This window comes from Plectropomus leopardus, chromosome 11 (genome assembly GCF_008729295.1).
Source record: "Plectropomus leopardus isolate mb chromosome 11, YSFRI_Pleo_2.0, whole genome shotgun sequence".
Lineage (NCBI taxonomy): Eukaryota > Metazoa > Chordata > Actinopteri > Perciformes > Serranidae > Plectropomus > Plectropomus leopardus.
This window is the reverse complement of record NC_056473.1, coordinates 18,370,468-18,385,887: the sequence shown is the minus strand read 5'-3', so window position 1 is coordinate 18,385,887 and position 15,420 is coordinate 18,370,468. Positions and strand designations below refer to the sequence as shown.

Here is a 15,420-nt window from a genome sequence, read left to right as displayed (position 1 = left end):
TATCTGATGTCTTTCTTTCCTTCTCTTCCTCTTTTGTCTTCACATATCACTATTTTTTTCTCCCTCCTATTTGTGCCTTATCAGTCACGTAGTTAATTATTGGACAACACACAAAGTACTTCACCACCATGAAGTAGTAATGTTAAGTCAGTAAATGAGGAGGAGCATGTTGCAAAGGTCACTTTTCTCACAGGGGTAGCAGACACAGACACAGACACAGACACAGACACAGACACACACACACACACACACACACACAAAGGCCAAAAAGTAAGAAAAAAATCTGTTGTAATATTACTACATAAAGAAAAGAACGTGGGGTTAGAAAATGGTTAAAAAAGCATTACACCATGAAGTACTATAAATGAGTCTTGTAGATTGATGACTGATTCACATATCTCTCTCTATCCTAGGAATAAGACCGATATAAGATTTGAATGTCTCTTTAAGGTTGTACTTTGGCGCAGAAGTGATTTAAGTGCTAACATTAACATATGCTAACACTAGCGACAAAAAAATTAATACTATCATATGTCATCAGAAATATGACCAAAAAAAGTCATACTAGAGTATGTTGTCAGAAACATGACAAAAAAGTTATACTATAGTAAGTCATCCAAAATATGACAAAAAACTCATATTATAGCATGTCGAGACACATAGTATACTAAGATGAAAAAACAGCCAAAAACATAATATAGAATGTCTAGAAAATGGCTAAAAATAACATAGCATACTATAGTCGAGACACGTCATAGTATATATTGTTGTTGGTTTTTTTTTGATACTTTATCAAGCACATGCTGAATTATTTTAATTTCCGTTTGGACCAAAGTGGAGGAAGGACTGGCTGACAGACTGATATGATCATTTTGGGAGCCGAAAAACCCTCAGTCAGAAGCAGTTTGATGTCAAAGTAAAATCATTCATCATGCAACAGTTATGAACATGCTTTTTTTAGCTTGAACATTGCTGGCTATGGTAAAAGGTTTTATTTGTTATGCTTTAAGCAAAATCTATCTCAGTGCTACTAGAGAAATGCTGCCAAATTGAAAAATATTTTACGCTCCAAAGAATTCAGATATTTTACAGAGGAGCTTCCAGTCAGTAAGCGTCCCAGTCAACAGGCTGTGGTGGAAAGATCCATGTGTGTATACTGTACATTCACAGTCACCTGTGCAGTCACACTGTGGGAAGCTGCATAAGAATTACATTCCCTGCAGAAGGTATACAAGGAGAAGTGACGGGTTTAACATTAGAGTGTGTGCTGTTTTGCACAGATTGTAAAGTTGTCTGAAGCTAATTAGTGATTAATAATTTGAGACAGTAAATAAGGTTTAAAATATGAGCACTAAGCAGTCAACCAGTGCATCATTTTTTTCTAAAAGTCTAAATTTGTGCTGGGGTTTTGATTCTGATCAGTTTCTTGCTGATCTGATCTTTTTTTTTGTTTGTTTTGTTTGTTTGTTTTTGATGAATTTGTGCATTTTTGTTCAAAAAACACTGTTTTTAGAGTCATGTCAACATGATTTTATTTGGTCAGTTTGTTCAGTTACCTAATAAAAACTAGTGTCTGTAAAAATATATAATATTGATTCAATAAGACACATAATTAAGAACAATATACAGAGAATGTTCTAATAACGAGCATATTAATGCAGACTAAAACTACACTAAGTCGTTTTCCAGCACAAGCAAAGTATGCAGAAGATTATTAATATATGAAGTTTAGAAAAATGTATATTCAAATGTATATATTCACTTTCCCTATTTGTGGCAGCGAAGAAGCCAGCTGATGTGCATAGTTTACGATCCTGCAGTTGATATCAAAGAGGTTATATTACATAGGCATACAAAGCATTACACAAATTATATAAATACACTAAGTACACAAGAAGTGGTTAATACAAGTTGCCTGTATAAAATATAAATATTAGGTCTGCTTATTTCAAACGGTTCACATTAAAAATTACATTATCAATGGACCATCAGATATGTTGCCATGTCCAAGCTCTTTGTCGCCACATTTATGACATAATATTAACAGTTTTCGACTTTAGATTATAACACAATGGAAAAAAAATCAAAGCTGATTCCAGCTCAGTATATGTGACAAAGGACAGTTTTTCTGTTGTCAAGGCTCAGTCAGGCTGGTCCAGCTCTGCAGCATTACTGGTCCAGATCATTGCTGTCGCGGCTGAGGGGCCGATAGTGGCGCTGGCAAAACTCCCTAATCCGACCACAAGCCTCAACCATCATTTCCTCTGGCACTGTCACCACAATGCGAAAGAAGTTCGGATACTCAAAGGCCTGGGAGAGGACAGAGTATGGATACACTCAGGCACTGAGGTGATCACACGTTTTTCAATTTTATCCAAAAGTGTGTGGACAGAATAGATGAATGATAAGAAGGGATAAATAAAAATGTCTCACTGTGGCAGGCAGACAGAAGACAGACTGCTCGGTCACCAGCCGTTCAGTGAACTCCACATCATCCTTAAAATCTGGAAAGTGATCCATATCAATCCCCACCTGGAATAACGTGCGCCCACACACATTTCCACTTTTAGGAACCTCGAATTCATATTCAAAACAAAATACAATACAATACTGCACCATGATGATCCACATGCATGGACACGTGAGGTTAGAATTTGAAATGAATTATTGTAAAATATTTATAATGTAAAATGTTACACTGCCCATTAAGTTTGCCTCATATAGTAAATTTTAAGATAATTTTCTTCCTTCTGTTAAATTACTGTAGCATCATAATATTCAGGACACATGCATCACCTAAAGGGGAAAATAATTACCAAAGACTTTCTCAAAATGAGAGCTGTGACTGAAGTTCAAATAAAGCTACACATACATATTAGGGCTGTCAAACTATCAATAATCAAAACTGTGATTATCGCATAATTTTCATAGCTAATCGAGAAGCTAGCATGACATGTATGGTACCATTGGATCTTCTAGTTTCATGTCATCCCAGTATCACCACTAACGATTAACCATTAATTTTAAAAAATCAACACGTTAACTACAGACTTTAATTGCATCACAGTCAACACACTCAGTACTGACCATGAGGTACATGGCTCCTGAAGGCATGACGGGGTTCAGGCCAGGGACGGTGCTCAGCTCACTGAAACAAATCTCAGAGTTGGTCTGAGGAAGAAAAAGACAAACCATTTCATTTACATATTATGATGATTACCTTAACTCAGAATAAAATACATAAAACAAGTACAAATGTATAAAAAGAAAACATAGGATAGTAGAAGAGATCTGAAGACATTTCATGAAATAGAGGACATTAAATAGTTTGCTCACATGAATTTGAACAGAGTATGACAATACAGTCTTTCAGAAAAACATGAATTGGACAAGACTATTAACGGAGCCTATGTGGTGGTGGTAGACACAAAATATGTTTAAACTCTGTGCTGGCAACAGGAAAACAATGCCAGTGTAAAGCCTGTTACAATCCTTTGCAGGAGGCTAGGTTTGGGGAGAGGAAAATACATGGTTATATTTACGAGAAAATATTGGTTTCAGTTAAAATAACTGTATCAGATGTTGGTCATGTAAACTTACGTACTTTGTATAGTAACATAAAGGTACTTAGTTGTGTAAAGTACTTTGTGTAATGATGTAAAGTCTGGTAGCTATGTTGAATTTCAGTTCGACAAGGGACACAAACAGCGGCCTCCTGGTTGAAAGTCCATGTTTGTTTGACTCATCCACCACCACCCCCACAAACCAAACCCACTCAGACCTTCTCACTCTTAATACATAATTTCTGTTCCCACCACGTCAAAATATACTTACTGACTTTACATTGGCATTGTTTTTGTTTTGCCAGCACATAATTTTAACACATTTTGTTGAAACCACAACATAATGTGTTGATAAGAGTTTGTTTCCATTTCAGGAGACCCGCCTAGTTATGAGTAATATCTATTATTTCAGCCTAAAATTGCATATGCTGGTTTTCATATTTGTCCATAACAAATATATTTGCACATTTTAGTATGTGAAAATATAATAAAAATTGTAAAGTCAGCCACCAGCTTGTGTGTCCAGGGCATCATTGAGAAGGATTTTTGAAGAGCAACACCCAGTTACCTATAGCGACATTCAGAGAATATAAGGTATATAGAAAGATATTAGTGTTTACCTTCAGAAAGTTGATGGTGTTGTTGTAGAAGCTTTGAGGTGTGTTGTTGAGGATGCTCTCCAGGGCACCCTGGACAATACTGCAGGCTCCCAGAATACGTTGGCTCAGTTTCACCAGACCCTGTCGGATCTGCAGAGTAGACATAAGGCATGTGTGAAATAGGTAAATGTAACTATGTGTCTCTGTATAAAGAAGAATGCACAAAAAAAGCCTCCCTACCTTGGATCCAAATATATCATTCCTGTCATGTATGAGGATCCATCCCAACCTCCAACCAGGTACCAGCCAGCGCTTAGCCAAGCCACCACAAGCAAGGATGGGAACGTCACTGCTGAGAGATGCCATGGAGGGACAACTGCACCCTGGGAAAACCTGAGAACACAAGCAAGTGGTCTTTCTTTGAACCCTTTTCCACCAAAATTAGCAAATACACACAGGTACATGGGTAAACCCACTAAAAATAGGCTATGGACTGCTTTCCCATTGCCAGTAGAGCAGAGCTGTGTACACAGCAGTGAATGTCAATGATGCACTTTCCCATTGCATTAAAAAGCCACGTTTTTTGCAGTTGAAATTAGGCTTTTGTAGTTAGTCGGAGTTGCATATTTTGACTTTGTATTTTTGTTTGTTGTTGTCTGTAATTTATGTTGCTGCCTGTCTTGGCCAGGGCACTCTTGAAAAAAAAATAAATCTCAAGAGTTTTTTCTGGTTAAATAAAGGTTAAATTAAAAAGAAAAAGATATAAAAAACTAGAAAAAGGAAATATTTTCAGAGGGCAAAATCATCCATGGTCACAAGTCACCAAGAGGTTGTGTGTTTATGTTGGAACTTTGATTTTTCTTTGTTTCTTCCTCTAAACAAATATCTAGTCCTCCTATATGAAATGGGATGATAATTTGATATGTATATGTAAAAAATAAATTTAAAAAAACACAAAATACTCTGCAACATAGTATGTTCTCATCTTTTTAAAATCTGTATGGTACAGCTCAGCCAGAACAGCAGCAAGTTAGTTGTATTTCTTTTACAAATAACCCCATTCACAAAAACGAAGAAGAAAGAAGAAATTGATTTAAAATTTCTTCCATGATTTTATTTTTTATGATTTGGAATAACATTTTTATTTCAATTTGATTACATTATATTTATTGTAGAAATGAGGGAGAAACGAAGGGACGAATAAGAGGAGAGAGAAGCTACGGGAGGAGCGAGGGTACAGTAACCACAGTCAGCAATGCTTTGCAGAAAGCTGGTTCTCATTAAACAGTGCAAGGGACGCCCAGTGGGGAACGGCCCTGCGTCCTATTGGCCCGACGGCTATGAATGACATAACAGCACTGCTGGAATCACTCTCTGACATACGTTGTAAGAACATAATTCATGGATGGCAGAGGCCCCTTTGGGGGGGGTCTGTCTGAGTCTACTTGGCTGGCAAAGTTCACCAACACCCTGACCTCTAAACATTAAGGCCATAAAGGAAAAGGCCTTTCTGACACTCCCAATCCAGCTCTCCACCTACCACACGCCCCCATTCCTCTCCTGTTTCCACTGTGCCACATCCCAACAATCTGCATTAATTGCAAACACATGCGGTCAAAAAAGTGCAGAGTCATTCTGGTCTGCTCGGGATCAATTTGAAGCTGTCTGATGGTGGAGATGCACTCAATAACCCCACTCAAAACTTTTCCACTCGCACGAACTTTCACAACGTAATCAAAACAAATTTTTCTTTGTGCAACTGATGGAAAGATGCATATTCAGTTTTCATTGTTTTAAGAGAGTCTCTTTTTTGGTGTTCTGTTGTACTCCCTTCAGCTGTTTCTGTGATCTTCCTGTTGTCTTTACTCAATAGTCAAAGTCAAAGTCAACTTTACTGTCTATTCTGTCATTTGTGTTAGACACACCAGGATCGTAAATGCATTTCTCTCCACATCCATGGTGCGAAGATATAGTACAAAGAGAAAATAAAGGATAAAAAAATCTATACATACAATTAAATAAGCACCAGAGGCATTTAAAAAAAAAAGTGCATGAGAATAAATATGTACCAAGAACAGTACTAAAAATGAACCAGAGTAAAAAAAAAAAGACAATGTATATACATACATACGCAATAAATCAAATATAAAATTTAAAGAAGCAAGGACACTGCCGTTTTAAACTCATAATCCCAAGATTTTTTTTTAGCAGTGTAGATGAATTACAATCAAAGGCTAAAGTAGTTGTAGTAGTTCGATGACTCAACGGATGAAAGATGCTCTTAGTCAGCCGTGACTTGTATTCATCACCTCATGAGAATGTTGTCTCAGTGGAAAAGTACGGTACTAGACTACACTCTTTTATTGAGCAACAACAATCATTGGTATGAGTGTGTGTGTGCGTGCGTGTGTATGTGTGTGCGTGTGTGTGTGTGTGTGTGTGTGAGTACGTACTGAGTCTACGTGCATGTGTATATCTGTGTACATGTTTGCATGACCTTCAACTACAGCTTGACCGGTACAAACTTTTCAAGGCAAACAGTGATGCGTTGGACTAAATGTGCTGGATATGTTGTTTTCCTGTAGTCAGCATTTAATTTGGTCATTTTCCTGTTTAAAGGGTTGGCTCACCCACTATCTCTCTCCTTGATTTCTGCCTCAACCCCCAGAGCACTGGAGATGATCAGATTTTCATCTATGGTGCTAATAGCATTGAAAATTCCTTTTTGAAACAATCATCAGCAATATCCCGATTCAGAGAGCAAACGCTGTGAGTTATGGAAAGCAAAGATGGTTACAAGCTCCAAAGCCAAACTACAGGTTATGGTGTCCCCAGAATTTTTTACAAAGGAGGGGGGGTAGGGTTCAGGGGGGCCCAGCAATTGTATGACGTGGGGCACCACTGATAACAGAGGCAATGCAGTTTGCAGTTGCAAAAAAGTCAACAGAAAGATGTGTGTGAGCTCAAACAGACCTGAATCTAGGCTGCTTGATTGGAGGTGTTGTTAGAATAAGTCTACATGAGCTGATAATGTTTCGACTTATGCATGAAAACTGATCTGATAACAAGGCTGTGTGACATGTCATTAGCTTTTTGGGCTGAATAAACGGCAAAAGTACTCCGGTGGTTAAACATAAATCTAAATGCACCTCACTGTTTCTGAGAAACATTGCTACTCTGTTGTTAGGGCAACAGCTTTGGTCCCTGTTTACTTCCTGTCTGCTACTGAATTAACAAATATTGCAACGGGAAATATGCTTGGTCCCATTTAAAATGCTTATGTTGTCAAGTTTAAAAGTATCCAACTTTTTCTCGCCTCTTAACAACTCTGATATGACAACTCAGAATATCTGTTGACATGGAGTACCATTCCTATATCAAATTCAATTTTTTTCTCCAAATTTAAAAATAGAGCTGTCAGTGTTAACATGTTAATTGCGATGCGATTAAGGTCCATATTTAAGTTAATTTTTTTAAAACACTGTAGTCGCTGGCCAACATTCCTGTCTTTAAGAGGCTGTACCCGAATAAGTTTAAAAACTAGAGTGATGATAGTAGTATTATCTGAAAATAGAAGACCTCAGGATTCTAGTGGTACCAAACATATTATAGCTCAGGGGCTAAATAACACTCCAAAGTTAGGCTAAAATAAGGCAATGGAAAATGGCATGGCCGTTTCACAGGGGTCCCTTGACCTCCAAGCTCAAGATATCTGAATGAAAATGCTTCTGTGGGTGCCCATAAGACTCCTCTATGGAGACTTGCCCACTTTATGTTAGTCAAATGCAGTCTTTCACTGTCATTTGATTTATAATTGAGACAATCTACTACTTCAAATCTGTTTTGAAATGCAAAATAATGGAACTGAAAACATGGGATTAAAAAATGTGATTAATTGTGATTAAATATTGGAATTCTGCAATTAATCGCAATTTTTAAAAGAAATTGTCTTTGACAGCCTTTTTTTAACATATATGATTCCTACTCCACAGAACTTTCTGAGATATATTTTTGATGCCAGGGACTGCTGTGCACAAAATGTGTCATAGGAGGAAACAAAATAATAAATTACAAAATATTTTTAAGAAAAGCATTTGCAATGGCGTTGGACGATAGTTGCAGTAAAGTTGTAATATTTTGGGGGAAAAAAAGTCATAATATTATTAAAAAAGAGTTGCAAGATTTTGATAACCTAAGTTGTAATATTACAAAAAGAAGTTCTAATATTCTGAAAGTCAAACACTCAGTTGTAAGTTGCCCTGGCTGACCTCCATGCCCCCTGCTCATCCAGCGTACCCGCCTTACTGGTTGTTGCTTCCAGGCCTCATTCACAGCACATGGCCCCTAATCCCCCCTGTGCTGATGTGGCTATGCATAAACTCCAGAGAGACTTTTATAGTCACTTTAGTTGACAATGCTGCGTTGGTTGTCCAACCACTGTCCAGAGCCAGGGCAAATACCACCAAATGATACAGAACCTCTGCTGTCACTGTGGTGAAAAATGTGCCTCGCTGGTGTAACAGAGGGCCAAGCCCTGTGGTTGTACTCACCATATCACTGTAGATCTCATCAGCCAGGATGGGAACGCAGTGTCTAGAGGCCACTGAGAAAACAAGAATCCTTTCATCATTTCTCCAATATGATACAAATGTTGTTTTTATATAATAGTCCAAATGTTTGCAGATTACGGCAGAACTGCTGCTAACCTTTGAGGATTTTCTGCAGGTGCTCCTTACTGAAGACAGAGCCACACGGGTTGGATGGGTTTGTAACAATCAGACAGGATGTCCTCTCGTCGATCAGGCTCTCCATGTGCTGCAGGTCAACCTCCCATGACTTCTCTGGCTGCAAATCAAGCATGCATGTCAGAGAAAGGGGCAGACACTATCAAGCATGATAATACAGATGATTTGATGATGCTCAGAGATAGTTACAATTTCAAAAATGACAAATGTCACAGTAAAGTTATGCAGCATATGTGATGGGCACCAAGATAGCCATTTCAATCCAAAATGTCCTCTCCACAATGACCTACTTTCTTTGTCATAATGGCCTACTTTATTTGTGGATAACAGCATTTCCTCTCCACGTCTTTATTTTGAATCCAACAACAGCAGGACGCCAACATCCTCCTCACTCACACATCTCTCCACCTCTTTAGGATGGTTTCCAACGCTGCTGTGTTATTTCATTGGCTGGCGGTCAGTTGAAAACATGTAAAATATTTCTATGTTTGGGAGGGAAATTAACTCTTTTCATTAAAATACTGCACCATCACTGATTTACTACATTTTTATAATGCTTGATGGCCAGTTCGGTTTCTATAGACATATGTTTGACCTGGATTGACATCTTGAGAGTGGAGCTGTAAATGCTCATCCTGAACCACTAAGTGCATACAGCTGCAGCCTGTATACCATAAAATCTTTCCACTCGTTTAATTCCAGGCATTGCACGACATCAGGGATATGAGACACCAGAAAAATTACTGTGAGAAAAATAAGTGAATAAATTATGACCACTAGTCTCATAAACAGGCTATTCTGTAACTTATATCACTACAACAAAATGCAGTTTTCAATTATACATAACATAAATTAATCAGTTACCTTAAAAGAGCACTCAGTATTTTGGCTCGTTTGCCATAAAATTCACAGTAAGTGGAGAAAATATGGATGTAGATTCAGGAGGTTTATCCTTGTTAATGACAAGCAATTCACCTGCTATATTTTGCTAGTTAGTAGGCTGTTCACCAGTCCCCTCAAGAAACGACTGGGCTTTGCTTACAGTACAGTCAGCCTAAAACTGAAACACACCAAAGTTCTTTTGTCAAACAGAGTCACAGTTATTTAGGTTACACCTTAGACCACTAGGTTCCCAACCTGGCGGTCCCCAACCCCCTTTAGTGGTTGCCAAAGCTACACGGAGGGTCGTGAGGCCTTCCTGATTTTAAAATGTGTGAATGTTTTTTTCCTTTTTTTAAAATATACAGTAGGTCTGTAGCCAAGCCTTTCATTATTTTTTGTAAAGGAACACTGATTTAAATTGCTATTTTAAAAATTTAGATTATCATTTAAGATATATACTTATGCTATCTTCACAGAGTCTTTACTCTCTGCCAAACAGCCTCGTCCTGCGGTAGAAAAGTACAAACAACCAAAGAGCTTGTACAGCAATAACCAGGTGCCAAGGCTCTGGGAAAGTTTTCTTAAAAGCTTTATAATACATAAAACATGCAAAATATGTAAACAACTTTTGAGATCCTGGTTTTGGTAGAGACAGGACGACTCAATGCGAGCCAACAAGAAGTGTCACACGTTGCTGCTTTACTGTGGACTTCCGTGTCAATATCATGCTCTGGGTATCCTTCTGTGTCTGCTGTTGATGTTCTGGGATGCCACTACCGTGATATTAACACAAGCACATGGTCAGATTACGCTACATCTGGTTATTTTTAGGCAGCACAAGCACATGGCAGCCAATGCTGAGACGTCAACAAATGCTGGCACGGATGGTTAGGGTTAGCAGAAGAAGGCACATGGCAGGATGTCGAATAAAAACAACAGGAAGCAAACACCAGACTCTCACATATAAGTTCACAGTGTGTTGGACCCATGCACCACCCCTTTCGCCCACCCTATAGGCGCACTTGCACTGCTTATGTTAAGTCGGAACTGGCAGCATTTCAACCAGACACCGTACTGTGGCATATCATGCGGACTATCCTGCTGTTGGAATGCGGCCGGATAGAACCGGATTCCAACAGAAGGAAGCTTTAAGATCAAGAAATGGCTCCAACAGCTGCATTTTATAGTGAAGGCAAAGAGTATATTTCCAAATATGTATCACTTTGAATTAAGTTTAAATACAGCAATTAAATGGTAGGTTCAGTAAGAGTGTATCAAACAAAAAAAACAACAACATAGTGGTGGTAGGGATGGTTTCCCCTCTGACTTACCAGCAGGTTGTAGAGTTTGACCTCGATGCCCAGGGACACAGCCAGAGTTTTATATAAGGAGAAGCCTGGGCATGGGACCAGGATGTTGTCCCCTGGGTTACACAGGACACTGATAGCCAGGTCAATGGCCTGACTGCAGCCACTGGTCAAAATCACATCCTGGAAGAGAGGATGGTGCACTTTACTTTTGAGAGACAGATACCAAAACCCACACACACATGCTATCAGCAACCCTCAACTGTTTCTCATCTTTGACTAGAATAAAGTCACTGTGACACGTTGATTAACTTACCAGACATGAACTCATATCTATCTAATTATAGGTCTATTTATAATGAGCATAATACTGGAAGTGCTGTGTTTGTGACATCATGCTGCTGAAAATAATTGTCAGTCACTCATTATTCCCCTAAAATATTCATATGCAGTGATTCAGATTTAAAGACAGACATAAAAAAAGCATGGGTCAGAAAAAAGTGTTATCAAAGGTATGGGCTGTGTGGGGAGCAAGCACCTCAGCCTCCAGTGGAGCCTCAGGGCAGCTGTAGAAGTTGGCCACCGCCTGTCGGCTCTTCAGATAGCCTGCAAGTGGACGGACACAGAAAAATGATTAGGTAAATGCAGTCAGAGATACATTAGACCCACCGTTAGTAAATCCAAAAACTGAAAGATGGGAAAGGCAGTTTTTTTTATTTTTATTGGGCAAAATTCTAAAATAAATATTGAGCATATCGTAATTCAAGTGGACTGAAAGAAAATTAGACGTCTGCACCACTCTGATAGCTTGAGCCAAAAGCCAAAGGATTACAACTGTGGCTTTGAAGCAACATTGTGCAACTTTTAGTTGTTTGTTGAGTTTCATTCCCAGGTCATCAAGTTTCAACTTGTTTGGTTGATGGTCAGACCAAAACACCAACCAAAAACCTTGGTTATGACGACTTGGGAATGACAGTCAAACAATGACGCACTAACACAGCACATTACGCAACTAGAAGTTACGTAATGTTGCTTTAAGTTCACATCTATGTAGTAAATGTTAACGAGATACTCAAATCACAGTGTGCTCTCCACCTCACTTCTTGCCGCTACAGACCACCACACTAGGAGAAAAGCAGGAAGCAACCCAAATCCATGAAGCGCAAACCCCAGCTCTAGGGGGCTGACAGTTCTGACTCTCCACTGAACCAGCAAACTTTCTGTTGCTGCCTTTACACAGGTTAGGCCTGCTGCTAGTCACAAGCCCTGGGGGAGTTTGCACTGGCTGAATTTAAGTTGCTACAGCAGCCAGAAGCAGTCCACAGCAGCAGGGAGCGAGACAGAGGGATACTGTGGGGGCCTGGCTCGCTAATTTTGGTCTGATTTTTAGTCTGAAAAGCAGAGAGATAGAGAAAGCAGAGTAAGGAGGGGCTGAGGTGCTGCGGGCAGCCAGCTCTACGATGACATAAAATATATCAATTGATGTATGGGGAACACCGGATTACACTGAGTTGCGTATATGCCCATGGTCATCAGGTGGTAGGGGTGAGCTGCAGGAGAAGGGTGTATTTTCAAATTTGCCTTTTTTTGTGTTTCCCAGATTTCTGCTTACCCAACATTAATTGCCACATATTGCGTCCTGTTGTATGTGATTCACTGACATCACACAGTTCTGGTTAACAAAATTTCACAATACAAGTTTAAGAGTGACAGCTATAAACCACAGAAAGCATGTCACCATTATGCATCTGCAACTCTGCTTTTACATTTTATGTGATATTAAATGTCTATCCTTTCAGCATTTAAAGATATTTTCTATGGATTTAGATGGTTTTGTTGGTTATTCCGACTTACCAACGGAGGGAGCATAGCCATTATATTTTTGGGAGTCTATGGCGTCTTTCATGGCCTGCAGCACTTGACCATCAGTGGGCAGGTTTCCAAACACAGTGGGATCGCCTGGAGACCAGATGTGATAAATGGCAATCAGTCAACAGTGAAAGCAGTTTAAACATTAAATTAAACTTAAAAATCAGCATCTCTGTACATATAAAAATATAAAAGTCTTGGAATACAGGGGACATTCATGTGTAAGAAATCTCTAGAGGATTAGAAATGGAAGACAATGGACAGTAAGTCACTGCACATTTATTTACAGTCAGCCAAGCTTGTATTAGTGGTATCAGATCATACAAGTTACATGTTTGTTTCCAATCTTAGAAAATAATTGGAAATCTTATAGTCACACATTGTTGGAATAATAATGTAATGGAATAATCTGAAGAGGGTTTCTCTGACAGCTGTCTTGTTTGTTGTTAGTTGATTAATGGCAATTAACAATTATAGACTGAAAACAAAGTGACATATCCAGAAGTTTTAAAATCACCAATTCAGTCATGCAGAAATCCTCTCACCTATGGAAAGCGCGATCATGGGTTTATCCGGGTTAGGAGTCAGCTTCATCCCATCCACGATGGCTCTGATGGGATTGAGCGTGTTGTTGGCCATTTCTGAGGGCTTCACTTCCCATCTCTGCCTGCGGCTCTTGGCTTTGGCCGGATACAAACTGCCATTCACACTGACGTGGTGGATGCCGTTCCCGTGTACCCCCTTCCCATTGACTCCACTCCCATTCAGGCTTTTGCCATTGACAGTGCTTTTGCCATGGACTCCATTCCCATTCATCTGAACCAAGTAAGACTTGTTATCCATCCTAGAACTGATGAGGAGGAATGAGTGTTAGAGCAGCCAAATGCATTTCCTCAATACTTATGTTTAATTTTAAATACAATAGCTGCTTTTTACTTCTCCAGTACAGTAAAGAAATTTTACTATATACTACTACTAAATACTACTGACTTTACACATTTATATATGACTTATATTAAATCATCCCATAAAATATAATAACTGGTATACATCAAACAGCCCAACACCATGAAAAAATATTCAAACTTAGCTCACCTTCAAACAGCAACAATTTAACATGAAAATGAAATGTTAGTCAATTGCAAGTTAATGACATCCTATAAAATATATAATAATGTAACACTCTGAAAGGGGTCATCCTGCAGAATGAATACTTATATACTACTTTATTACTATATAATACTTTATTATTTAAGTATCAAATATATTAACATTTTATTTCTATTCTGGACTTTTAAGTTACGTTTTTGGCTTTGTTATATATATATATATATATAGCAGCCTATTGCTACTTTTACTTGAGTAGAAGATACTTCTTCCAACAGTGGTGATCTCTCTTTGGTCACACTGACGTACAATTGCAAAAATCTGCTTCAAAACTTTTGTTTCACGAATAAAAGAAAAAATAAGAATAATGCTTATAATCAAAATGTGCTACTGCTTTCATCTGATGTGCAAATTCAAATATTATAATCTCATTAACACATTAGGTGGATTTTTTTCTTAATTCTGCTAGGTTCTCAAAATAAAAAAAAAATATTTTTCAATCATTCAAAAGTATGATTTCAAAAAATCAGAGAACTGACAGGGATGAGATTAACTGAGTCCCCTTAAATCTATAATGAATTTATCACTCCGCAAAAAAAGACAAAAAAAGGATCGATTTACAACAATATCTTATTAAAACATAAAAAAAACCCTATTTAATTAATTCATAGTTTATCTATGTAATATCAGACCTCTCACTTAATTATAATTTTTAAAAAATCAGATTTGTACTTACGTCATTTTAAATTCAACGGGTCTCAATAAGTCTCTCCAGAAAAGCCGCGGTGCAGGTTAATTATTCTTACACAAAATGAACAGTATGGGATGTTTTACGCCGTTTTATAGAAGATCCACGAAAATGGGTGTTGAGCCCTGCCCATATTTCCATTGGTGGAGACTGAGGTTTGTGCCATTACACCCCCCTTACATCACTAATCAGAACCATACCACCCCAAACTTACAGCGGCATCAATTACCGGCCGGAGGAGGAGTGACTGTGGGACGGTTCTTACGCACGCTACAGGACGCCTCAGCGGCGTCTGTGGGAGTGCGTCACTCCGCTGACATCCAAACAAAGAGGGCGCAAAGTGCGAGTCCATCAATACATGGCAGCAGGAATGAAACTGATGAAAACTCAAACAGTGAATGTGTCTACCCCTTTCACATGAAAAACAGCGATGTGCGGTGGTGGATGAAATACCTGAAAGCCATACTTCAGTAAAAGTAGAATTCTTGGCAGAAAATGACTTTAGTAAAAGTCAAAGTCAATAATTAGAAAATTACTTGAGTAACAGTTATAAAGTATCTATTATATGATGTGATATATGATAAGTATGATATTTCCTGT

General features: G+C 38.4%; 1 protein-coding gene across 1 annotated transcript; it reads right to left on the bottom strand.

Moving 5' to 3' along the window:
- Positions 1–1,515: 1,515 nt before the first annotated feature.
- On the bottom strand, positions 1,516–15,025 carry tat (tyrosine aminotransferase). Its single transcript, XM_042496115.1, has 12 exons — positions 14,809–15,025; positions 13,511–13,815; positions 12,951–13,055; positions 11,635–11,702; positions 11,121–11,279; positions 8,869–9,007; positions 8,713–8,765; positions 4,403–4,555; positions 4,184–4,312; positions 3,088–3,171; positions 2,434–2,532; positions 1,516–2,310 (listed from the first exon to the last, which is right to left on the bottom strand). The coding sequence occupies exons 1-12, from the start codon at positions 14,811–14,813 to the stop codon at positions 2,170–2,172; spliced, it is 1,440 nt and encodes a 479-aa protein (XP_042352049.1). The 5' UTR covers positions 14,814–15,025; the 3' UTR covers positions 1,516–2,169.
- Positions 15,026–15,420: the final 395 nt, after the last annotated feature.

Bases quoted from the DNA above. Each gene is read 5' to 3' on its own strand.
- tat (XM_042496115.1), bottom strand. The intron at 2,533-3,087 runs GTCAGTACTGAG...ACGTTATTCCAG, and splicing joins CAGGAGCCATGTACCTCATG to GTGGGGATTGATATGGATCA. The intron at 2,311-2,433 runs GTGAGACATTTT...GTCCTCTCCCAG, and splicing joins TCTTCTGTCTGCCTGCCACA to GCCTTTGAGTATCCGAACTT.